The sequence below is a fragment of the Pecten maximus genome, chromosome 7, assembly GCF_902652985.1.
Source record: "Pecten maximus chromosome 7, xPecMax1.1, whole genome shotgun sequence".
NCBI classification, from domain to species: Eukaryota; Metazoa; Mollusca; class Bivalvia; order Pectinida; family Pectinidae; genus Pecten; species Pecten maximus.
Genome location: NC_047021.1, coordinates 26,763,748 through 26,791,574, shown reverse-complemented (window position 1 = coordinate 26,791,574; position 27,827 = coordinate 26,763,748). Strand labels below are relative to the sequence as shown.

Genomic DNA, 27,827 nt, shown 5'->3' with positions numbered 1-27,827 from the left:
TTACACTAATCAATCAGAAAAAAATGGATTGTAAAGTTGCGGTTTTAAGGAATTACGTCGCAGTAGAATTACTTCAGTGTCAATTCAATACTCAAATACGTCCTCTTCGGACCAAGATCACTCCATCACGTAGAATCCAACTGTTTGTTTGTTCTATTGACTCGGATGCTATCTCTACAGAAGTGCCTGAATCAGCTTGGTAACCTTATTTAGGGTACTGTCGAATTTCTAAACGCCTGTTCAATTCGTCCAAAAAATGGTTAAATGGGAATTAATCCTTGCCCGGTTTCAGAAAGGTTCAAGATGCATTAGGAAATGTTGAAGTTAATAAATTTCCTCATGTTGAGGAATGTTGATAAAACTTTGGCCTGGACAATTAAGTATGGTGACTTTGTTAAAGGATTAGAAAGCAGGACAAACCCTTACAGTATGTGGCATATTGTGTTGTTGAAAGGTAATACTGACACTGACGTACAGGGAACCGACATGGGCCTGGATGAACATGATCCTGGTAAGGGCTGTGATATTGTCCTGGACGACAAGACACTGCACTGGATTACAATAGCAGAAATTGCCTGGGTCCAGTTGTTTAAAAGGGTGATTAGCTTAATTACTTGATTAGTGAAAATCTCATTTCTCCTTTACTTCAAATCATATGTATGTATATTCTTCAAAATTAGCAGGTATGAAGAGACTGGTAGGTGTTATAGAGAAAATTGTCCTTATTAAAAAAGTAAAACCAAGGACGACAACTCTGGCCATTTTAACACAAAGACTTTCGAATCTCTCATTCTCCTTTATGTATGGAGGTGGACACATTGGTGGCCATCAGGTCTGAATACAGTTCTGGAGACGAGACTGACATCTCTTGATACAAAATTGGCAAGAAGTCGCAAGGTTCTGTTTTGTTTGCCATACATCTGACAGTATACTATGGGTCCACATTTCAGTTATGAATCGATCCTTTGGCCAATAGAACACCACAAAGTTTTATTAATAAGTTTCATAATTCAGTACAGAATACCATTTTTGTGGTATGGTGGAGGTTTCCATCAAGGCTGCGGCAATGTCCTTTCATGGTTCTAGACCACGGCTGAAGACAACAAACATGAAATTATCGGAGCTTAGGCAATGCATATATCTATTCTAAAAAGCTTCAAATGTGTATGAAATTAACTACTGTTTGATCATTATAAATACATATGACGTGTTCTATCATAAGGAATGTTGTCATACTCTTTTGTGGAGGGCCTATCTCAGTATCCCCATATGATCACATTCAATAAGCATTCTTAGAGTATTGTTAAAGCAATACATGTCCCCTACCTATCCCCGCTAAAAATAGTAAGTGACCTTGACCTTGACCCAAAAGCCCTGAAACTCAAACTTGATCTGTAGCTACTTGTATCGAAGTTACATACCAACTTTCACCAACATACCTTGAAGCATGACTAAGAAAAGTGCAGAAAACTGACAGATGGACGGACAGGGAGGAAGTCTATGGTCCTCCAGTTTCACTGGTATCAGACTAATAACCTAACTTATATATAGAAGGGCAAACAGCGAACCACAAAATACATGCAAGATTTCATGTCATCTCCAATAGAACAATGAAAATCTATATATCAACAAAGACAGCCATCTATATAGTATACTTATGTAACAAAGGAACCGACTAATTCATGATAGACTAGTCAAGCAGGTCAATGCATTTGTAAAAAATTCTTTAAAAATATATAAGCTGTCTTTTCCACAGGGTTATATGGTTTAATCATGCCAAAATATTGGCTTAATAGAAATACTTAATAGAAAAACAAATTACTAATATTTCATTATTTTATTGACAAATCCAATTAAGTTACTCAGATCTGTGTGTAGTACTTATACAGTACTAAATTTAGATATATGTTTTACTAGATGACTGACCTCTTTAATTTTTTGTACTCTAGATCAGTTATGGTTTGTAATGCAATGTTGCAATAAACTGAGCACATGAAATTAATTTTCTACAAATACCTATAAACAGATACATGTATAATGAAACAGGTTGTGCCAAACTTCATCTGAACCCTTCAGTCGTTTGAGTTTGACTACATCCTTCAATCATGATCTCCTTATACTGTAGACATAAAACAGGAACACAAGTATACACCAGAGTTTCATCAGTGTTTTACCATACAAAAATATACATAAGGACGGATTGTGGAGATAGCTCCATATCTTAATGAAAATAATATAGCCATATATGTAGAATGCAAGATAATTGGAAATAATTTTCAAAATTTTATGATATGAAATTACTACCAGGTTGGACTTGCCAGAAAAGAAACTACTGTAGAAAAATAAAAAATATTGAATATACAATATGTCATTATTTTCAGAGTGACAAATTAAAACAATATGTAAAAATGTATTTCAATGAATGCATTAACCCCTTTTCAGAAAACGTTTAGGAATATTTAAAATGCCAGTTATACTAGATTGACCCCTTTCCAATGTACAGGTATATTTTACATTAATTCACCTCAAATTTCAATTTTTGAATTGAAATATTTTGAAATTGTGAATAATTACACATTTGATGAAGAGTTTTCACCACTTATTGAAGTTTTCAAAGTTACATAATTTCAGGGAAATTTGATGAAATAAATACTATATGAAATTTACACACTACATAACCTTACAGTAATCTAAATTTATTTTCTCACATCCTCGTACAATATCTTACAGCTAAGTTTCAGTAGTTCAGCTGACAACTTCTCAGGCAATCATCCATTTACATTCTCCCAAGCTGTCAGACACAACACATTTGGAACACATCACCAGGAGACAGAAAACACATGTTCACACATAAATGAAACCTAAAAATTATACATTGAACTGAAAAATCAACTAGGAAAACATGATCAGTCTAACTATCTCCTTTATATAAAAGAAAAACCTATTGAATTTGTCTAAATAAAGTCTACATAAGTACATTTTAATCCAAGACGGCTTTATATAAGAAGTGTGTTTTATTTAATTATTATAATATCACAGTTTTTCACAGGACACTGCAAACCAGCAGTTTCTTGTTGAAGTTACCAGTTAACACTTTCATATGCTATAAACAACACCAGAGTTTATTTCTGCTATACACCAACATGGTACTTGGCGATACGTAAGTCTTTGATAACCCTATCAGCATCCAGTTGTCTGAAGTAGGCATCATCATCATCTCGACACAGCTGATCTTGTAAATCCTTGATCTCCTTTTCCATCTTCCGGCGTAGTTCCTTCTTCATCTGTTCTAGCACCTACAAAAAGAACATAAACTCTAAAGATGTTGATACAGAAAATAAGGGCTATTCCATTCAAATATCTACCTGACCCCAGGACTCCACATTAAATCACTTCTATACATTTGGTTGGATTGCCTTCCAATTACTTCAATGTAATTCATTAAATAAATTCTAGAGGTGGTACCCCTTAACCAAACCTGACGTCCTGGGGTGGGAGAGAGGTTTTACTGGAAAAGCCCTAATGATGATAATAATAAAAGTCTTTATTTAGGGTAAATGCCACTTAAGAGTCGCAAGACTCTTCTTCCAAGTGGTTGCCATTATCAATGTACAATATTTATAACCAGTAACAGATAGATATAAGAAACCATTTAAAAAGACCAGTAGTTGCTAGAAGAATCCTTTTATATAAGTTTAACTATTGGTGTTTGATTGACAGAGGAAAGAACATTACCGACAAGTTGATTAACAATAAAAAATCCAGCATTACCTCACCATAATTTATTACAGCACATGAATGGCAAAAATATCAAATCCACCTTGAAATATCAAATTATCAATTAATGGTATATTTCATGAAAATGTTATTTTTAGCAGTACAGTGTATCTGTAAAACTCACCTTCTGTTGAGCCTTTTCCCTGGTCTGTGTTTCTTTACGTTGCTTGGTAACAGATTCTGCAAGCATGTCAAACTGGTCACGGTAGCTAAACAGGAATTAAGGATAACAATACCAGTTCTACTGGTGTGTGTATGAAATTCTGTGGTTAGCATTACAACTATTGGTATGTTATTTATCTCCATTTTCATTTTACTGAAGTAATTGTGACCGTATCATGATCACAGCTGTATACATGTATTATGCAGGTTTAATTTTGTCTTCACTACAGAAGAAATATGTCATTTCACAAAAGTAGCCTGACAGGATTGTAAATATTTTGTTTCAAGGATACTAGTTTTCCATTGACTCCACTTCGTTCCTCTGTATTTTGGCCTGGCTGTCCCTCTGTTCTTTGGCATACTTCCTCAGATCCTTCACTCTGTCCTTCTGTATATCCAGACCATCTTTGAATAGTTTCTTAAATACCATCTCCTCTTTTGTACGTCTTTTCAACATCTTGGAGCGCATGCGTACTTGGTACTCGTCATAATACTGTCTTGTTTTTGCGGACTGTGTTCGTTTCTCATGTATCCTATTTTTAGCTGCCACTCCCTGGGTCTGCCTTTCTTTGATCTCTTTCTGTAAACAATAGTGTGATACAATCTCTAAATTTCTATGATTTACTTCTTTCTTTACATATTATGGTGATTCACTTTGGTTGATTTGTCTGTCTTTCAGTACTGTGCATCAGCACATTACTTCTGATAGCAAAATTTTATGTGAATAAGTATCAAATTTGAATACATTTCTTATAATTCAATTTGCATGTCTCAACTGCTTAATCATTTATAGATTTAACTTTAATTTGTTCAACGTTATTCAACATACCATTCTTTGTTGGTGTTCTAGCTCCTTTTTCATAATGTTCACCATAATCTGCTGTCTCTTTTCAGCCTCCTCAAGCTATAACATTGTAAAGTATATGTTAGGTATACAGGGACACTCTTTACCTTCTGTAATATTACACTATACATGTAAACAAGACACCGGAACAGTGTTACAAGAGATGTGATCCTGGTTGGTTGACCTACCTGTACCAACCAAAATGTCAAAAAATATGCATTGAGGCTGACAGACAAACTTTATTGACAACAACTGTGAAACAAGTTATAGCAACTTATATTAATCACTCTTGTTGATCCGAATGGGAGTGTGCAAAGGGTCTAAGTTAGGGAGGGAATTGGAATACTGTGAGAAAACCCCCATGGTTGGGCAGGTCACACTATACTTTTTCATGTCAGGTTGGGGAACAGAACCCTGACTGACTAAGTGAAAGGCAAGCATGTTACCAGTGTATCAACCGACCACCCTTATGGAAGCTTATATCCATTATTACTATTCATGGATATCTGTGGCAGTAATAGTTTTTATTCCATGACTAAATATAAATCATTTTAATCATAGATTTGCTAGTTTGGATTGAAATGGGAACAAATATTTGTTCCAAACACATAACTGAAAGATCAGAAAAAAAACCACACTCAAGGTCTCACTAAACCTAATCTTATTTGATATAATACCTCTAAATTTTTAAAACAATTTGAATTTCAAACCAATTATTGTAACAGTATTAAAGAGTTATTTCCCTTTCAATTTCTCCAAAAATCGGTTGATTATCTGTTGATTTCCATCCTATATAACATACCATTCTTTTAACTCTTGTTTCTGATGCTTATATCTGATTAACACATATTTTCAACAAGAATAGCTCTACAGAGAGACCTACCTCTGATTTGGCCCGTGACTTTTTGCGTCTGACTTCCTGATTGGCACGAGTAACCTGCTCGATTTGGTTGATACCTTTGCGCCACAGTTCATGCCAGGTGTGTAGAGACAAGTGAAGATGTGGAAATTCTTTCAGAAGTAGTGGTAAAATGTCATCGTCATCCTTGATTGTTACTGTAAACACACACATATATTGCTAAAATGTCCATAATTAAACAAAACTAAAACCTTTAAGCCATTTTCTAACCAGAAAAAAATATCAATGTTAATTACATTAAGTTTAGCTTTATTTGAGACAAAAATCTCAGGAATATTCAACAGCTATAATAATACACAATTCTTGGTTTATTTGTAGCTAATATGACTTGCCTGTACACAAGCCCTGTTTATCTTTATAACACTGGTACAACTTCTACTCCTATTTTTGTCTGTGGTTCTATCATCCTGTATTATACCTACACTTTGGTTTTCCAGCAGGTATTAGCCCACTTGGTGACCGTTTCTTGGCTTTAGTACTAACTGTGGGTTTCTTTCTGGCAGCCACTATAACAAATCATATAGCATTAAATTACTAGATCACAATGAGAGCTATCCCAGTAAAACATATATCCAAGGGGAGGAATCCAGAAATAAAGACATTCTTTGCATGGTGGATGCTGGAAAGCATGCAGCCTAATATATAATATTGTTTGAATTAAACCACTTCTATGGGTGGTACCTATTTGACAAACATAGATTCCTCCTGTTAGGTAGATGTTTTACAACCATAGCCCTGGTCATTTTTATCTCAACTATTGCAACAGCTATTATTTGAATATATTATTATAGTAAACAAATCTTGAATAAAGTAATATACTAATGTATTTTAATAGTAATATTGCTTTTCCAGCAAAAACAAATTCAATGCCCACAGATGTCAGGAACTCAATACACTTGGTTATTATCAGTCATTGTGTCACACACCTCATACATTAATCTATTGTCACTTTATACTAAATATCCAAGGTAATGTAAACTACTCACCCGAGTCTTTAGGTTTAACAGTTTTTTTCGGACCAGATAAAACTTTCTTCTTGTAATCTGTTTCCTGTAGGAAAATAATTGTATCACCATGAATCAGAAATAATTTTCTATTGCCAACATATATTGGTGTACGAGGTTAAGGAAAGATACATATATCAGTGTATGAGGTTAAAGCAAAGATACATATATCAGTGTACGAGGTTAAGGAAAGATACATATATCAGTGTACGAGGTTAAGGAAAGATACATATATCGGTGTACAAGGTTAAAGCAAAGATACATAGATCAGTGTACGAGGTTAAGGAAAGATACATATATCGGTGTACAAGGTTAAAGCAAAGATACATAGATCAGTGTACGAGGTTAAGGAAAGATACATATATCGGTGTACAAGGTTAAAGCAAAGATACATATATCAGTGTACGAGGTTAAGGAAAGATACATATATCGGTGTACAAGGTTAAAGCAAAGATACATAGATCAGTGTACGAGGTTAAGGAAAGATACATATATCGGTGTACGTGGTTAAAGCAAAGATACATATATCAGTGTACGAGGTTAAGGAAAGACAATCAAATTAGCTAATATAAATACATAGGTAACTAAATCATACTAGACAAAATTGATGATAACCTCAAAATTGATTTTATAAAACCCCCTTAAGCTAAAAATATGTTAATACCTCTAATTTAACCAGTGATGTCATCAACCCCAGAACACCTTCCCGATATAAACCGGTGTGTTAAATCATTACTTACTGTATCTTTGGCAACCTTCCTCTCCTTCCTCAGTTCATGCTTGGCCTCATATTTCAGTTCATCAAAGTCCTCCTGATAAATCTTGTGTAGAAACTAAATGAACAGAATTTAAAAACAAATACAATCATCATCAAAACATACTGTGTCCTCTGCTAAAGTATCTATAAAGCTATTCAGTAGTTGGAGACACTGACTTTTTCTTTGGACTGTAAAGTATTCTAGAGCTGAATAAATTGATAATAACAAGGAAGGCCAAGTAAGAGGATAAGTCAAACATATTTAATTCAGAAATCATCAACATAATTGCCCGACTTTCCAACCAATACTTTTATCCTCCTTTTTCTTCCAAACTGACCCATTGTTATAACTACCTCATCATTCATCTGTAACATTTTACTGGGAGAAAGTTTACTGAGTTTCCACTGTTATTATGTTTAAAAGAACCAATTCTTCAATATGTTCTTACTGGTACAAGTTGGGGTCTAACTTACATCTACTTTTTTCTTGCCAGCCTGTCTTTCTTTCTCCATGAGCTTGTGTGTATCTGTTACACTGTAAGTGCCTTTGGACTTGTCTGGGACACGGTCAGTTCTGACTCTCCGTTGGTCTGACCGGGACTTATACCTCTGGGGAAGAATTTCTTCATCACTCAACACCTCATCAACGATCTCGTGAAACCTGTTAACAGAAAAGGAAAACTGTACAACCCACATTTTCTTCCTTACTTTTCTTGGTAAAATGCTATATCTGAAGAAGTGTCAGTATCTTTTTTGTTTTGAGAAAGCACAAGAATTTAGACAAGTAGCTCTCCATCTGTTATTATACCAACTGATCATTTTATTTACACGATTGAAAATATTTGCTCAGAGTATAAGCCACACATACTGTTTCTTGAGGTAGTTATCATAAGCTGATGTGTTCTCCTTTTCCTCCTGAGCATCAATATCGGCAAGGTAGCTACCGTAGTCCTCCGTGACCCGACAGGGACGAGTCACACCCCTCCCTCTTCCCATCTGTTTTGTGGGTGATGGCTCGAACCGCACATCTCTCTCCTGCCATGCTTTACGAGGTGGTGATTTACTGAGAAAAACAATAAAACAAAAAACATGAAAAACGTCTCTTCTCTAAACTCTATAGGACTGGGTGGTGATTTATCATGGAAAAATGTAAAACAAACTGTGGGAAAACAAACTTATGGGAAAAAACAAAATGTAAAACAGTTATCCTCCCCATCAAAACTTTATGAAGTGGTGCCTTATTTGTACTGCATAAAACAAATCAAAGGGTAAAACATATTGGTTATTCTCCAAACCTTACGAGGTAGTGGCTTACAAAGAAAAACAAAAAGCTTTTGTAGAACAACATTGCTCGTCTCGCAAATGTTGGTCAACAAATAATTAAAATATATACATTGATATTGTTTTGCATGATTGGATAAATAACATTTATACTGTGTACTTGACGGAATCAAATTGTGTTAATCAACCTTAATTGACATCATTCATGAAAAGCTGAAAAAATTTATTCAAAAATTCAAAAATGTCGAAATCCAAAACATGTCATAACACAGGTTTTTCTTTACAAAAAATTCATTAGTTTGACTCTGGGAGTTAATAGTCTAGATCCACAGGGACCCTCATGTCAAATATCAGTACCCGAGTATAATATCAAATTAATGTGTTAATGCCTTTCAACACTTGCACTAAAAACTTTAAAAGTTTTTGTTCGCGAAAAACATTTGAAGTCCAAAATATGTCAAAAAGTAGGAATTTTTCCAAACAAATCTTTAAGTTCGACTCAGGGAGAGGATAGTATAAACCAACAAGGACCCTAATGTCAAATATCAGTACCCTTGTTAATGCCTTTCAACACTTGCACCAAAATGTTGATATTAGCTAAAATTTAAAGAATGGCCTCTTGTCCCAGCTAACTTAGAACACAAAACACAAATTTTACAATTGACTTAATGTGAAAACAAAACTTCTAAGCACAATGAAATTGCATACACACTTTCCAAAAAAGTGAATTTCATCTTTTAGGATCGTTCAAATGAATTAAGTTCATGGTGACGAATTTGAGACTTTCATTTGCAGTATTCAACAAACAGAATAAACCTGTTTGTATATTACAGCACTGTTAGACCAGAACAAAATGACTCACTGTGGACTAGATTTAAGGAAGCTAGGACTGGAATCTGTTGTAGATCGGTCTGTCAAAAATGAAACTTTCCGTTTGGCTTTGCTTGGTGTTAACTGAAAAAAAAACATATGGCAATGAAACGGTCTAATAAAAAAGTGTTTGATATACATAACAACCTTTTTTCATACTAATTGTCAAATCACAGAAATAAGTCATTGCACATAATGAAGAGCATTATGTGAGATTCAAGTATTTGACAGAAGGAAAACAAAATTAATCACTTAATGACAGACATCCATGACCTCATTTGAGTTATGACAACTGATATAATTTTTATATTGGTACATTTTCAAGTAAATTGTGTTGTTCAATGTCCCTGTGTTATCGTACTGATGTCCTACTCTTTTTCTCTCATACCCTGTATTCCATATTTATTTATGATATGGATATTTTGTATTTAACAAATATAATTTATCTAATATCAATATGTATAGCATTACACCTAATAAGGGCTTACCTATAGAAACACTGATGTCAAAACGTTTTAGAATTATTCATGTTTGTAAAAAGGAAGTCACAAATCACCATCAGACAAATTAATTTGTCATTAAAGCAGATAAATTCTATATGGAATTCTACCTCTGTATCAGAGTGGAGATCTTCAATACTGCCAGTCTGTCTTACAGGACTCTTTTTTTTCCTATTTGGACTTCTGTCTCTATGTCGTACTGGACTGGAATGAGAAAAGTTTCTTGTTAATATGTACCAAGTAGAAAGCTATATTAATGCATATACATATTAGAAAGCTGCTCCTATTGGGTCTGTTACAGTATACTGTTAATATTCTGACTTTTGAGTGTATAAATGTATTTCACATTCATGGTAATATCAAACCGAACAAAATGTAATCCTTTCATAAGGACATAACATCAAACTTACTGTAAATCACTTATATTTCGCGAGTACTTAATTTTGCGAACTCACCTAATTTGACTTATTCGCGAATACATATTTTCGCGAATTCCGACCTCAAAATGACTTTAAATTCGCGAATACGTAGTAACCTTTACAGATCGGCGATATTTCCATGTTGGTAGGCATTTTGTTTATGAGAGTCATGTGACAGTACAAGAAAAGCCATGTGATTCAATCATGTGATATCGGTGTCTGGCCATACTGAATTGTATTTATCGTACCTGTATACGCCTCTCGGCTATATACAAATGGATTAAACAAAAGAAATGTGGTGTTCAACGTGTGTTTATATTTGGAGGGTGAAATGAGTTGTTTTCAATATAAATAAAGCTTTCACGCCCGTTCATATGTAGTTAGTCTAGATTATTTCACAGACATGACCACGCCACAGATCTCAAATTTTTTTAAACGAGTAACCAAAGATAATTTGCCGGCCCCAACTAGCCCAATTACGGAAACAGTAAACAAACTTGTAGAAAGGGAACTTCAAAACATGACACCGGACAGTAGTGGGAAAAAAAGGAAACATACATGTTGTGTTTGTACCAGCTAGCTGCACTGACCGTTTACAGCCACTAGATCTTGGAATTAATAGCCCATTCAAACAAGCCATGAATTGAGGATTACTATGCAAGTGCTGTTGCTGAACAGTTTGAAGACAAAACATGTAAACAAACATAATATTGACCTTAAACTGTCAACGATCAAACCGTTACATGCTAAATGGCTTACAAAGGCGGTGTCAGACATTAAACAAAACCCTCGGCTCATTAAAAATGCCTGGGAGATGACGGGACTACAATAGGTTGTGAGTAATTAACGTATGTGTGTATACAGTGATACCGGTCGATGAACAGCTCTCGGGACAGTCTATTTCGAATGATATATACTCCAGGCGATTATTTGTTCTGAATGTTTGAATTAAATAAATAATCTGTTTGATTTCAACTTTGTTATGGCAAATATCTTTTTGAGAACCAAGCGATGTGAAGTGCTCTATATACATGTAACCTTACATAACAACAGCGTGGGTAATAAAGTATGACGTATTCCGGATGACCATCCGGGATCCTCGGGACCGTACCTAATTAACTACATGTTAAACGTCATCAAGAAGTTAATTTAGTCCGAGTTCAACCACAATATTAGTGTTCAGTGGGGTTTGGTGTATGTGAAATTTTGGTGTTTTGTGATATAAAATTACACTCTGATCTACATGTAAGTATATAATCGATCATTCTATTATTACTTTAATGGCGATGTCTGTTCACCAACTAAAGATTACGATCAATTCAAAATGGACGCCAATTATTCCTGTCATTTTTATATAAATATTCGCAAGGGATTTGAATTCGCGTTTGACTCTCCTCACGAATTAACGCGAAAATAAATCCCACGCGAAATAGAAGTGATTTACAGTAGTATGTACACATATGTGTACTTTCCATAATCATACCCACACATATCACAGATTCCTAACCATAATTTTGTACCCACTCATCACATTGACTCAATATTGTGAACCTAATTTGTTTGCTGCATGTATAGTCCATTCTCTTTAGGACAAGATCCCACTCCCCCCATAATAACGTGTACCTACCTAGTCTGTTTGTTGTAGCTGTTATCCATACTCTGTAGCATGGTGCGAGCACGGTTGGGCGAGACCCCTACAGCATCCCGTGCCATGGCTGCTGTCTCCTCTACCATGTAGCGTAGATTGTTGTAGGGATCAACGTTAGCTTGTCTTCGAGGATAAAAAACATTTATGTCAGTAAATTGCTTCTTACTATCTCTTAATCAAATTTTCATGCATTAGATTAAGAAATGTTCAACCTCTCAAACAATATCTGTCTATTCACCTTTGGCATCCTTCAGAAATAACTACTGATATATCTGTTAGCTGCCATAGAAAACTTTTTGCAAAAAATTTCTGGTCTATATTGCTATAATGAATTTTATCCTCTTGTACGTATATACTTAACAAGTAAATAATAAATTGATTGATCATCATTAAGTACCTGTGACCATGTTGGTCCTTGTTAACATTGTACTTGGTATTGTACAGATCACTATAATGATCCAGTAGTGTGTCTGTGGACTGAGCGGCGTAGTTAGGGTCCGACTTCATCACATCCTCTGGAGTGGTATCAGGGACAGCTGTCAAGGAAAGTATCAATCATATCAAATGTCATCATACTTGATTTGAACATCAATTCTAATACAAACTTACCAGGGTACAAAGTCTCTTTAATACAGAGCAAATATTCGAAGAAATTCACCAGGAACAAATTTCACATAGTACACACTACATTTTGGAAAGACACATACTGGAGAACTACATTTATAACGAAAAAGTTTCTACAAACACTCTAGGTGTTCTGATCTACATATTTTATGATATGGTAACAAAAGACTTTTGACTGTAAAAGTGAAGGAAATCTACTGACCACGGAATCCTGAATTGGTGATATAACTTGAACCCTGTAAAATATACTAATGTTATATTGTAGATATATCAAATTTCATGTCAGACTTACTTGGTTCACGGGACTGTAGCCTCTCTGGTTTACTGTTCAGAAGGGCCTGCAATGTAGGTCTGTTCTTCAGGAAACTCTCCTCCTACAAAATATTTAAACTTTTAAAACATCACAATTATATCTGTATTTGTTGAATATGTAAAACATCATTTTATACCTCATGATGAAACTTTTGGAAATTCTGGGGTATTTTACTTGACCTTTGAACCCACTCCAATATCCATGATGCTGACTGTTTTGGTAAGGAATGTTATGTGACACCCCTTTTTCACGTTATATATTTTGTTGACATTTCATAAAATCTTGGGTAAAACATGGTTCCAACACATACACTTACTGTTGGGAATAGCTAACAAATTGACTAATCAATATGAATAAATATTATTACAAATCTGGTCAAATGTTACAATTTGGTCCTGACAGTATCAACACCTCTCCTGAACATGTATTGGACAGGCGGTACTCCAGCTGACTACAGAACAACACCTTACACATTGAAGAGTTAAAACACACTGAACAGATAGATGTATACCTATATGTCCTTGTGAAAACCAAAATATAAAGCTATTAATATAGTTAAATCAAAGTACTGAAAGTACTGTAGGAGGCGTTAGTCAGATGTAAAAGGAGATATTTGAAATAAAGCAAGAATACAAATTAAACTGATATCAACATGACTAAACATTTCCACTTAAGTGTGTCAAACCAACCGGACATAATGGTTTTCACAGTCCTGATGAATGTAATGGTTTAGACTGTTCCGATATACATAATGGTTTTAACCATCTTAAAGTTTCAAACCTACTTCTAAAAGTAGTTAAACATTTCTTATTTCAATCAAACCTTTACTTAAGAAGTCAAACATTTTAAATTTTTTCAAATCAACTTCTACTTAGGTACATGTCATTAACATTCATACTTTTAACCATCTTTTATATTTAAGTAGTTCAAAATTTGCATTTATGTGTTTAAAACAAACTTATATTTTATAGGCCTGGGTATATAAATAGAAATGTCGAAACAATATGATATGCATTTCGATAAGTTATAACAATACACGATATGTATTGCAAATACAGGGAGTGTCTGCTACTTTTTTTGTTGAAAGTGTGCAATGTTTTTCAATATCTTGTAAACAAAATTGTTTATTCCTTTCTATTTTGATCTTAGAATAATATCAAAATTAGACTGACGGCTTTTAAAAGTTATTACACTTTTTTTTCAACAAAGACCTCATTTGTTAAGGACAATTATTTTAAAATTAGATATCAATTCCATCTATTTTAATAGATCCAATGTCAATATTAACAATAAACTGTGATTTGTGATTTGTTGCTTTTTAATTTACCACCAAGATGTAGATAATAGCCTAGTAGCTATAGGTACTGTATATAAATATACAGCGTTTTACATGCAAAATATTGAAGAAAACTTTCATATTTGATATCAATTCAATATGATTGTATAAGTCCCTTGGGGTGGGGAAAGAACCCTGGGCCTATTTTTACATCAGGATTGTGTTCATCTCTTGGTCAATTTGGCTTAATTGACATAAATAACTTCTTCTCTGAAACTAAGCAATCGATATAGCTCATACTTGACTGGTAGCATCATTTTGGGTAGGGATTCAAAATTGTAACAAGAGGCCCATGGGGCCTGTATCGCTCACCTGGTTGTATTTGACCAAATGTCAAAATAATGTTCATGTTCAATTCCTTTTGTTTGTTAACCTCAAACAATGCTTTATATGGTTATAGCGGTGGGATCCCAACTGCTTTAAAGAAATAATGAAGTCCAGACTCTCTGAGTTTACGACATGCATTTATAACTTTATGACTAGTAGTGATTTAAAGGAATTACCTCTATTTCCCATATGGGGCCCCACCCCTTTTGCCCCTCGGGGGTCAGAGTCACCATTTATGCAAAATCTGTTTCCCTTCCCCCAAGAATGTTTCTGACCAAATTGGGTTCAAATCCATTCATAACTTTATGACTAGTAGCGATTTAAAGGAATTACCTCTATTTCCCCTATTCGGCCATGCCCCCCTTTGGCCCCTTGGGGGTCAGAGTCACCATTTATGCAAAATCTGTTCCCCTTCCCCAATGGATGTTTCTGACCAAATTGGGTTCAAATTCATTCATAACTTTATGACAAGTAGCAATTTTAAGGAATTTCCTCAATTTCCCCTATTGCGCCCCGCCCCTCAGGCCCCTTAGGGGTCAGAGTCACCATTTATGCAAAATCTGTTCCCCTTCCCCCAAGAATGTTTCTGACCAAATTGGGTTCAAATCCATTCATAACTTTATGACTAGTAGCGATTTGAAGAAATTACCTCTATTTCCCCATTAGGCCCCGCCCCTTTGGCCCCTTGGGGGTCAGAGTAACCATTTACGCAAAATCTGTTACCCTTCCCCAATGGATGTTTCTGACCAAATTGGGTTCAAATCCATTCATAACTTTATGACAAGTAGCGATTTTAAGGAATAGCCTGAATTTCCCCTATTGCGCCCCGCCCCTCAGGCCCCTTAGGGGTCAGAGTCACCATTTATGCAAAATCTGTTCCCCTTCCCCCAAGAATGTTTCTGACCAAATTGGGTTCCAATCCATTCATAACTTTATGACTAGTAGCGATTTAAAGGAATTACCTCAATTTCCCCTATTCGGCACCGTCCCTCAGGCCCCTTGGGGGTCAGAGTCACCATTTACGCAAAATCTGTTACCCTTCCCCATTGGATGTTTCTGACCAAATTGGGTTCAAATCCATTCATAACTTTATGACAAGTAGTGATTTTAAGGAATTAACTCAATTTCCCATATTGCGCCCCGCCCCTTTGGCCCCTTAGGGGTCAGAGTCACCATTTATGCAAAATCTGTTCCCCTTCCCCCAAGAATGTTTCTGACCAAATTGGGTTCAAATCCATTCAAAACTTTATGACTAGTAGCGATTTGAAGGAATTACCTCTATTTCCCCATTAGGCCCCGCCCCTTTGGCCCCTTGGGGGTCAGAGTCACCATTTATGCAAAATCTGTTCCCTTTCCCTGAAGGATGTTTCTGACCAAACTGGGTTCAAATCCATTCATAACTTTATGACAAGTAGCGATTTTAAGGAATTGCCTCAATTTCCCCTATTGGGCCCTGCCCCTCAGGCCCCTTGGGGGTCAGAGTCACCATTTATGCAAAATCTGTTCCCCTTCCCCCAAGAATGTTTCTGACCAAATTGGGTTCAAATCAATTCAAAACTTTATGACTAGTAGCGATTTGAAGGAATTACCTCTATTTCCCCATTAGGCCCCGCCCCTTTGGCCCCTTGGGGGTCAGAGTCACCATTTATGCAAAATCTGTTCCCTTTCCCTGAAGGATGTTTCTGACCAAACTGGGTTCAAATCCATTCATAACTTTATGACAAGTAGCGATTTTAAGGAATTGCCTCAATTTCCCCTATTGGGCCCTGCCCCTCAGGCCCCTTGGGGGTCAGAGTCACCATTTATGCAAAATCTGTTCCCCTTCCCCAAAGAATGTTTCTGACTAAATTGGGTTCTCTATTTCCCCATTAGGCCCCGCCCCTTTGGCCCCTTGGGGGTCAGAGTCACCATTTATGCAAAATCTGTTCCCCTTCCCCAAAGGATGTTTCTGACCAAATTGGGTTCAAATCCATTCATAACTTTATGACTAGTAGCGATTTAAAGGAATTGCCTCAATTTCCCCTATTGGGCCCTGCCCCTCAGGCCCCTTGGGGGTCAGAGTCACCATTTATGCAAAATCTGTTCCCCTTCCCCCAAGGATGTTTCTGACCAAATTTGGTCAAAATCCAATAAGAACTTTTTGACTAGTAGCGATTTGAAGCAAATGTTGACGGACGACGGACGGACGACGGACGCCGCACCATGGCATAAGCTCACCGGACCTTCGGTCCAGGTGAGCTAAAAATGGTGGGGTTGACCCTTGGGGGGCAGGGTCAAAAGGGGTCAATTAGTTTCTCTGAAACTAAGTTATGGATATAACTCACATTGGTGTGGTAGCAATCCCTATGGGGTTGTACCCAAAGTCAATTTCATTTCATGGATTAATTGCACAATTTGGTATAAAACCTACATTTGTATGGTAGCATGGTTATGGGGTGGGTATTCAAAATTGTACGAATGTTGGGGTTAACCTCCCGGGGGCTGAAGGATGGGACCAAAATAGGCCAATTTCGCTAAATTGACATTTTTAGAATAACAATAAACCAATGTACATGTACCCATATAAAATGCTTATGATATATTGACATAGAAATACCAGTGACAAATAAACTTAAGCATCATTCTTGTTTCATATCTCATAAAACCAGGTGAGCGATACAGGCCCTCTGGGCCTCTTGTTTTATCTGTGAAACCATTCAGATTCCAACTCCATAATCTTGCTGGACACCCCTTTTGAGCCAACAATTGAATTGCAATTGATGGATAATTTTTAATTTTGGCAAGAAAACATTCTTTAAAGGGCATGTCTGCATCATTTTTAATAATTTGCCCTTGAAACTTCGCACACACCTTCATAAGAGCCGGTTCTTTAAAATGTGAATGAAGGTCAAGGTCAGAGAGATAAACTCAATATTTGTAGCCAGTCACACATGTTACATGTATCTGTTTGCCAAATATCCAGCCTTCATGTGTATGTGCAGTTTTGGGTCATTTTTTCATTTTGGTAGGAATTTCTTTTTAAAAGTGCCATATCTGCGTCATTTTGATTATTTGACCTTGATACATTGCACACACCTTTAAAAGGGCCGATTCTTTAAAATGTGACCCAAATTAATAATTTTGAAAGAACTTTGAATTTTTTTCATCATTTGACCCCCGTGACCTTGAATGAAGGTCAAGGTCAAATATAAGTATAACATTTGTAGCCAGCCATACGTTATCGATGCGCCAAACATCAAGCCTTCATGTGTATATAGATAAAAGAGCAGAAACCTTTATTCTGCAATTTTGGATTATTTTTTAATTTTGGCTGGAGAAAATAGCTTTATGATTCTTTTCCAAGTGCCATATCTTTCTGCCTTATTTTTATCTGATGACAATAAAATATGCACATTCTGTTTCAGTGGACTATGTTCTTTCATATGAAATGAAAAAAATAATCAATTTGAGATTTTTATTTTTGACATTCGAACCCATAACAAGTCGTTGGCCTTGACATTCTCTGACAATATGTCATTGAGAAAAGTTTGCCCTAACCACGTGCTAACCAATTTCCAATGAAAATGAAACAAATTATGCTAAAATATGTGTGATGAGTTTCCTATAATAACTATAGTAAAATGTATCCTCTCCCCAGGGAGAATGCGACACATAGGGGGCCATGAAATTAACAATTTTGATAAAACAGCTTAAAAACCTTTTGTACACCATTCTGCGATATCTTGGTCTTAAGAAGAAGACCGACGCATGACGACAGATCAAATTATAATGGTGTATATTATGAGCTTAATGTCAAAGGATTGTAAACTCTGTACAAATTGTATTATATTATCAGGCAGTCAGCCTAAATGTATGTTTCATATCTACCATATTAGAAGTTTGAGGTTTTGTACGATATATATATATACTTAATTTTTACACATACATTAAATGAGTTAGCTACGTACTTTCATAAATTAAGATGTTTTTTCTAGAGTTTACTAGGCCGGATGAAATATGATCATGAGCAATCAGTATGGTCAATATGAGATTTGATAAAATGCCTCTCGTAGGTCAACCACTCATGATCACTCCACTTCTTTTTGTAGGAGTCAATATTATATATACGAGAATTAAACTCTCGCGATGTCTGTTGCACATAAGTACAAAGAAATACATTATCACTTAAGCCGAAAAAATTCACACTTAAGTAGCAATAACACATAATAGTCGAAAACCCAATATGTATATGTGATCAGTGATAAGAAACAGTACTTATAAGCATTTTTGGCAATTTATCCTGAAACAGCTATAGCCTTCCATATTTGACATCCCACAGATTGTTGCTTGTATATATATATAGTTTTAAAGGTCAACACTGGAAAAAACCTAAATGGTTATACATGAATTCATAATAAATAGAATTATTGACAAAAAAGTTTCATTTATTTTCACACTTTCTGGAGACCAATAAGGAGATTGATGATTATTTTAAGGGATATGTTCGCGACATGAAAATCAAACATTTTTAATTAAATTTCAAAAGCAAATATAGATTTATTTTGAAAGTTATGAGGAATATTGATATTTGAGAAAGTCTTATATTATATGGATTTGATATCGATTGCCAATAGATATACATGTATTTATCATTTTACATGAAAACAACAAAAAGTTATATTACATGAAAACAACAAAAAGTTGTACTAATAGGTTAAAATGCAATTGGTATACATTTTGTTAATCTACAATTACTTTGTATTGTTTAAATATTCTATGTAATACAAACATTTCACAGCTTGGTGCATACAAATGTATATATATATTACATGAAAACATTTGAAAAGGTTGAATCGTGAGCTGAATAATATATAAATAAGACAAGCTGGTTCAATAATAATTTAGCATTTTCATATATATTACGAGCGCGAGTACGTAGCTACTGCAGTAAACCTTATCACAGAAATCCAGATTCTGTATATTGTCTCTGTCGGGGAAGGTACAGCACAAATGACCACCACGACAGATATGTGCCAGTTTTCTTAGTTTTAAAAAATAAACGATCGAATTCCATCACGCCATCACGTAGGTCTACCGATTCATGGATTTGAAACACAGGGACTTCGATCAGTTATCGCAGTAATCCGAAGGGTTCTGGGGTTGATATCGCCTTAAAGCTGATTAAAGTTTGCATATAGTATATAGCAAGATCGTCAGAAAATTCGGACTATAATCGCAGTAGATATTGTGATTTTGTGGTCTGGCCAGGCTTGAACAACTTATCGTAAACAGTTTCGTCCTAAATAAACAAACACTTATTTCAGTGGGTCAACAAACAGATTTAAACTTTGTAAGCAACTTGCCTTTAATTCATGTTGATAGATATTAATTTCTAGCGACAAACATCATTTAGATGCTTCGTGTGAAGCCCCTGTCCACGTGCTTCCATTTTGACAGAGTGCTCGCTCACGTAAACAGACGGAACACGTGATCGCTAAATATCGGACTAAATCTCATAAAATCTCGTGAACAAACTACCAAGTTGTAAACAAAAGAAATGTTGTTAGCCAAAACCTGGAGGGTATTATGAAAATCAGGAAATTGTTTGCGCTTGGTTGTTATGCCATCTTAATTTCTAGTAGTTAAACAAGTGTCCTCTGTAAGGTAACGTCAGAATCTCGCAGTTATCTCCCTTCAAACAGTATTTTCAATATAGATTTGCAAAAATTGATGCAGGTGTAGATATTTACAAGACATTATTCTTATTGTTTATTCAAAATAGTTCCTGAAATGTTCAAAACATTATCAGCATAGTTAATACATTTCTGTGCACATCTACTTTGAATGACGGACTACAATGACGTGCCTCTTACTTGGAACTAATTATAAGCGAATCATTACCCCTAGTTACAGAAATTACCACCAGAGGTCTCAAATTCCGGGCTTCCGCCGAAGAGAAATTTATACTGAATATACCATTTTTCATGTAATAGCACTTTATTTGTAGTCTTGATAGTTTTCATAAATGTATATATAGTTCAACTACATCATATATGAACCGAAAGAAACTACAACATGAACTGTGAAAGGAAATATAACGAAAATGAAAGTGAGAGATTGTGACGTCACAACTCGTAGGTGATTGTAATATGGCAGGCGTAAACGCCTCCATAAAAACACATCCTCACAGTTTACTGAAAGTCGAGTCTGCTGCTGTGCATGGAGTGAGACATTGTACAGCTCGAGTAACACCTTGGTGTCAGATTTCTTCTCACTTTAACTCAGTATTTAACTTGTTCTCATTGTACTCACAATTGAATGCGATTCCTCCGCTGGATGTGAACGTCTAATCAATGCCTCGCCTCGTCGTATCAAATCCTCAGTACTGTCAACTATTAAATAACCAAAGAAGGGTGAGGCATGGGACAGTAGAGAGTGTTTAAGGCGATCAAAAAGAATGCTTTTGTATCAAATGTAAAGGTTTTCAGAATACAATTATTAGAACCAAGTGTGTTCGGTAAAATTGCAACCAGAAAGTAGTAATTTTTTCACTTAAATCATCAATTTAAGGAGACAATGAGAATCAATACTGACTTCAGCATCACAGCAAATGGTAGCAGCAGATTTCTGTTTTGATAGGGTTGATATTGCTGTAGAGCTTAAGACTTACATTTTCCAGAGCTGACTGTGGAATCTTGTATACCAGCAGAGCTATCCTGACCCAGCCTATGGCTTCTATCCTGAAGTGAATTTCTAGGGTGCCTTGCTATCTCTGGGCTATAAATAGACAAAGGATGATATTTTATGAAGAAACACTCAAATATTACTTCATGGCATGTGGGAAAACTGACAACTGCCATGAATTCTAACAAATCTGCTGTAAGTATGAAGGTCAAAAACATCCATTAGTGAACGAATGAATGAACAAACGAACATCTGTCCATCACCTCAGGTGATCAGGAGACAGAGGATCTTGTGGTCCTTACTATGACTTACCTGTCATCCCAATACACAGAGGATAGATCTGTCTTTCTCCTTCCCTCAGGAGACAGAGGATCGTGTGGACCCCTCTGTAGTTCACGCTCAAGTATTTCATCTATCACATCTGGCTCTACAGCATCTGGATCATCCACATCTTCTTCACCTGCAACACAGATTTCTACAATGCATCTACACTATACTTGCCTTTAGGTAACTCTTACCATGAACATTATGGTGGTTACAGTATAGATAATTCATTCTTTAATTTTTACAACCTGATATACATTATTAATGTTTTCATCATTAAAAGTTATATATATTCTGGTAAACACAGTCCGATAGCATTAATTTAAGAAAATACTTTTTCATTGCAATTAGCTACCCACATGTGGCCAGACTGACACACACGTAGACAGGTAAATGTCTACAGAGCCTTATCAACATACTTTTGATATTCATTAGGTCATAATTAAACATGCTATATACATAGCAAATTTCTTCATGTGAAAATTTGATTCATAACCTGTAAATTATTAAAAACAACATTTTCAGAAATCTACCTTGTTCTTCTGGATAGTAATTACTTCCCTTGATACATATTATACATAGATGTATATAGACCATGGGTTGAGATTTTTTGTAAACCTACCATCGTTGTCTGTGGATGCATCACTTTCAATTTTGTTGAGTATATACTCTAAGAGGCCACTGAAGATCTCCAGGAGATGGAAGATGGACTCTCGGTCATGCTCTACCACCTGTCGGCCAGAGATATGTGACAGTGACGTGTGGAGGACGTCATTGGCCAGAGTGTTTATTACAATCTGACAATTCTGTATTTCATCCTCCTTGGTTATTGGGTTCCGCACAATGCCTGAGTGATGAGAGAAATGACAATTAAGTTCTACATCATTATAATTTGCAGGTTGTTGCATGGTGCAGTGGTGAGCACCCACCTTTCACCTAAGCAATTTGAGTTTGAATCTTCAATCAGTTTGGAGATATGAAAAATTATAGCTGTCACCTGCTTGAGTGATTATATGAGATATGGTTTTCCATGGGAATCATGGTTTCCTCTCTCAGTCATTATAAGACCCCCTTGTGGGCTTTTACCCAAGAGTGATCAACAGAGGTTGAGAAAACTTGTTTTACAATTGTTGAAAATAAATATTTATATCTAAATTTGGAGAACACAATCATTTGTCATGAATAGTATTTGTGAAATAATATTGCCTTCAACTTTTTCCACAACTAACTTTTAAAAACATTTTGTAAATCATTCTATAGATGATAAGAAACAGATGACCAGATTTCCGCATCTTTATTTTCCAGAGATCATATATCTAATAAAATCCATTTTATTAGAATTACCTGCAAGGTGCTCCCCACGAAGTCCTTCAAACAAGGACACATATGTCGTGACACCGAGATCTTCCACACAACTGATAGGAGTAAATATGCTTAGCTGCTCTAAAAGTGTGTTTGCCTGAGTCACAATGCCTGAAACAAAAAATTAGTTTGTTCTTAAAAATTTCCAGAAGACCACAAAATATTCCCACATATACCTTTATGTGTAATGAATTTCAGAAAACAGCATTTAAAATATGTAACAAGGACTAAGATTAGTACGGTAATACACATAAGTATACAGATTATAATTATCTTGCATTGCATTTAAAATATCATCCAAGTTAAAATTTTCCATGTTTGATTGTTCCTAAATACAATAACATGTTTTATTTTGTTGTTTTTTATTTCAGGTTGATGTAATTTGGAAATATGATTCATGCTTGAAATAAACACACGATGTATATCTGAAAATATGAATCATCAAATACTTACAACGATCTTCTTCATTTAATCTTCGAGATTTTGATGCCATGTCTGTGGTAGGTTATTCAACAACAACTTTAAGTTTTCACTTGACAAAATAATGTGTTGTCATTGATTTTGTCATTTTGTTCTGAAATATAAGATTAACATCATTCAATATTAATTATTTAACAAGGCATCGCAAACGATACAAATCCCCTTGCATGCTAACACATGAACTCTGACGCAAAATGGGGGGTGGGGTTATTGCAGGACACTGAAATAGCATCAGTTGTCATTTGCACTGAACTGCAATAGACATGGATGGGCTTATTATCACGCATGGGCTACCGAGGTATTGCCATGCTGGACCAATATATGAAGTTTGGTCAGGATCCATTCAAAAAATAAGTCGCAATAACGCTGACAAAGATTTTCTATAAATAGTAACGGTGACCTTGACCTTAACCTTGGCGCCCTGAAACACGAACTTGTTTGAGGTATTGCCATGCTTGACCCATATATGAAGTTTGGTCAGGATCCGTTCAAAAATGAAGTCGCATTACAGCGCTGACAAAGATTTTCTATAAATAGTAACAGTGACATTGGCCTTGACCTTGGCGCCCTAAAACACGAACTCGTTTGAGGTATTCCCATATGCATGCTGGACCAATAAATGAAGTTTGGTCAGGATCCGTTCAGAAATGAAGTCGCAAGAGTGCTGACAAAGATTTTTTATAAATAGTAACGGTGACCTTAACCTTGACCTTGGCACCCTGAAACACGAACTCGTTCAAGGTATTCCCATGCTGGACCCATATATGAAGTTTGGTCAGGATCCGTTCAAAAATGAAGTCGCAAGAGCGCTGACAAAGATTTTCTATAAATAGTAATGCTGACCTTGACCTTGATCATGACCTTGGCACCCTGAAACACGAACTCGTTCGATGCATTCCCATGCTGGACCCATATATGAAGTTTGGTCAGGATCCGTTCAGAAATGAAGTTGCAAGAGTGCTGACAAAGATTTTCTATTAATATTCCCATGCTGGACCCGTATATGAAGTTTGGTCAGAATCCATTCAAAAATGAAGTCGCAAGAGCGCTGACAAAAAGTGAACATACGTACGTACTTATGTACGAACGGAACGCTATATCCCCTCCCCGACTTTCGTCGCGAGGGGATAATAAATGCAATTCTGGTTATGATATATTTGTGTATCAAGTGGCGAGTTATGATTGCCTTATAAGCTCTGGCTGGTGGAATTAATTCCACTTTACCTTATTAATTTAGCAGGGCTTTTTCTCACTCGTTTGGGAAAGGGCCTTTTTGTCTCATTTTGGGAAGAAAATTGTTGAATTGGGAAAGTTTTTTTCAGGAGTGAACTGCAAATTTCGGAATTTGGCTAAACTATGTAATAATTTCAATTGGGAATGGGGCCCATTAACGGCCCCAAAAAGCCCCCAGAAAAAGCCCTGTTTAGTACTAGTAAAGCAAGAAGATGCTACGAAAGTACCACAGTGTGCGGCTGTAAGTATGGTATTTTACACAGACTTGGTGTTCTTTACCAATTCAAGCATAGGTCATAGGAGGTTGGGACACTTTGTTGTAGCTAAACCATGTGCACTGAATTATTGTACTGGTTGTCTTTGGACTTAACCACTGTATGAATATGGAATGCGGTAAAAAAAAAAATGCAGAAATTTAAAACCAAAAGAGTCAGTAATGAAGAACAAAAGGTATAAAATTGAAAGTGTTTTGTCTAAACCAGAACTGTTGGCAGGTAAAATTGTTATATACACGTATGTATGAGCAAAGACTATATGCATGAAGCATAAGAAGGGAGCTCAAGAAGTGTACAAGTGTATACAGGTGATCTTCATTTTAAAATAGCTGTAACTGGTGGATATTTCCATACACTACTACATATACTACTACTGTTAGTGATGTCTCCTTGTAGTAGATGGTAACTACCTAAATCAATGAACAACATACAGGAAACATGTCAGTATATCACATGCTAAATCCAGAGAAAGTATACAGGTGTTCTTAAGCTACTGCAAGGACATAAAATCACATGACAATCATGTAGAATATCTATATTGCCATGGGTAATTATGATAAATCCTCATAGCTCTGATACGTTGTAGTAAACAACGAAAAGAAAAGTAGTGTTCGGTGCGTCTGTGTCACTTAATTATAAGGTGGTGGGTGGGGGTTATAAGTTAGCTGATAATATTTCGATGTAAAGAGTAATATCTGCATCATTAAAAACGTAATTGTGTGCATTTTTTATCCAAGGCAGTAGCAAATAATTGGTTGTTAATGTTAAAACACAGGAGTTTGAGGTCAAACTCCCGGGGCTAGAATAAGCTTATGTGCCCGTGCTCAGGTTCTTACACATCATGAAACATGCAGACGACTTTGATAAAGGCTGAGGGGTAGGTAAATATCTCTCACTGTCAACAAACGATTTCTAGAGACAGTTAGGCGATGTCAACACATATACCTACCTCAGTAAAACAGCAAAATTATACATGTGTCAAATGTTAAGCCGAATTACATGCCAACATGTCGCTGACAGATGTGTCCGCACATGTTTCGTCACTCAGCGGTGTTTTATAAACGCCGGTATTTTATGATTGCAACATGCATGCATCAATGTAAATCATTGAACGCCAACAAGATGTTCTCAACAACGTATCTGACCATCAATCATTTACATAATCCTGTTAATAAAATTACCTTTATGTGTCAGAAGAATTTTGCCGGATGTTTTCGTTTTCTTGAATATGGCCGCCTCGATGTAAACAATGCACGACACCTATCGTTGATGTACAGAAATAAGGGAGATAATTATAATTACAGAAACACCCATCCGAAAGGAACAAACTTTACACAGGCGCCAGACCCTATATGCTTCTGGTTAGTAATGCACCCCCCCCCCCCCTCCCCACCCCCACCCCCTACTCCTACAAGACATATAGGAGGAGTAGGGGATAATACTTTTTCTATGAATATAACAGACGCCTGTGATTAAAAGAAATTTATTTTTAGGTAATAAAATACCAAATGGATCCAAATGTATTTTTGAAGTCTAAGCACATTAAATTCTTTGAAAGATGTCTTCAGATATTACCTGAGAGAAATTCTTCGTTAGACAGTAACAGGTAATGTATTTGTTTGAAAATGTGAGTATTTAGATTAAAGAAATTACTTGAAACGGTAGATTTATAGGTATACTGGATCAGCTGACTGGCCCGGCCTTGACAAGCCGGTTCCGTTTATTACAAGGCAAATGGTAATATTTTGAAATATATGTATCTTGAATGACATGGACATGGTATTACAGACATCAGAAATCTTGGTAAAGTCTCGAGAGAATGTAAAAGATCAGTAGGTCCACTTTTAATTAACTGTAAGATGCTTTAGTACACTTGACTTGTGCCGAGTAATTTAAAAGATTTGAAAAATAACCAAATGGTTTGTGATAAATGATGAACCTCTCCACTAATGGTTTGATGTGGTAAACTTGTTAAGGGGTAGTTACAGAAACATTAAAAACAGATATTTCAATATAAAATTATTTCAATTAGATAAAATGGTCTAGTTTATAATCGGTATATATATTCAGAAACTACAAAATTCAGAGAGCTTAATATATATCTATCTTTTTTTGTGAAACATTTAAGCTTACGATAATATCATTGTATTAGTGATTATGTTGTGCCAGGCTTTTTTTCAAGTGATCAAAATAGTGTTGTATTGATCATTTTCATGATAAAAACAGCTATTTTATATATGGTTTAATTTTACATGGATATAAATTATTTATATCCATATCAAACAATATAACCTGTCCATTTTGCATATTGTAAGTTATAAACCATACATGGTAAGCATGTGGCTAACCATTGTAGACTTATTCCAGGTGTCTTGACATACAGATGATCCAGTTACCTGTGCACGTGTGTTGCCATCCAGTCCAAACGTTCATTGGCTTGTTAACTTTTCTCAAATGTTCATACTTATTTTTTTTGCCTATTACTGATCAACACCAGTCATTTATTGATGTCTACCATTGGCATAAATGTAATAATTGTATACTTTTTGATTAGGACTCCATTATTATATTTGATGATATTGAATATTTATGCTGGCGTAAAATGGGGAGTACAGGTGTCATGACCCGCCTTGATATACATGCAGGTACGAACTAATTAACTCCAACCAACCAACAACAGATCGAGCTAGGACTCCTGAGCTCCAGCCT

At 35.6% G+C, this 27,827-nt stretch overlaps 1 protein-coding gene across 2 annotated transcripts; it reads right to left on the bottom strand.

Annotated features, from left to right (window-relative positions):
• Positions 1 to 1,818: 1,818 nt before the first annotated feature.
• On the bottom strand, positions 1,819 to 26,394 carry LOC117330416 (centrosomal protein of 95 kDa-like). Of its 2 annotated transcripts, none has more exons than XM_033888689.1 (22): positions 26,300 to 26,394; positions 23,584 to 23,704; positions 23,113 to 23,241; positions 22,391 to 22,615; positions 21,757 to 21,904; positions 21,431 to 21,537; positions 21,073 to 21,152; positions 13,098 to 13,179; positions 12,579 to 12,717; positions 12,161 to 12,304; positions 10,225 to 10,318; positions 9,607 to 9,698; positions 8,332 to 8,526; positions 7,938 to 8,124; positions 7,447 to 7,539; positions 6,689 to 6,752; positions 6,125 to 6,208; positions 5,667 to 5,839; positions 4,769 to 4,843; positions 4,233 to 4,519; positions 3,902 to 3,986; positions 1,819 to 3,296 (listed from the first exon to the last, which is right to left on the bottom strand). In XM_033888689.1, exons 2-22 carry the CDS (start codon positions 23,621 to 23,623, stop codon positions 3,132 to 3,134), a joined length of 2,688 nt encoding a protein of 895 aa, XP_033744580.1. In that variant the 5' UTR covers positions 23,624 to 23,704; positions 26,300 to 26,394; the 3' UTR covers positions 1,819 to 3,131. The 2 variants fall into 2 exon arrangements, with proteins under 2 accessions (XP_033744580.1, XP_033744581.1); XM_033888690.1 differs by lacking the exon at positions 26,300 to 26,394 and adding an exon at positions 26,068 to 26,157.
• Between the last annotated feature and the right edge of the window lie 1,433 nt (positions 26,395 to 27,827).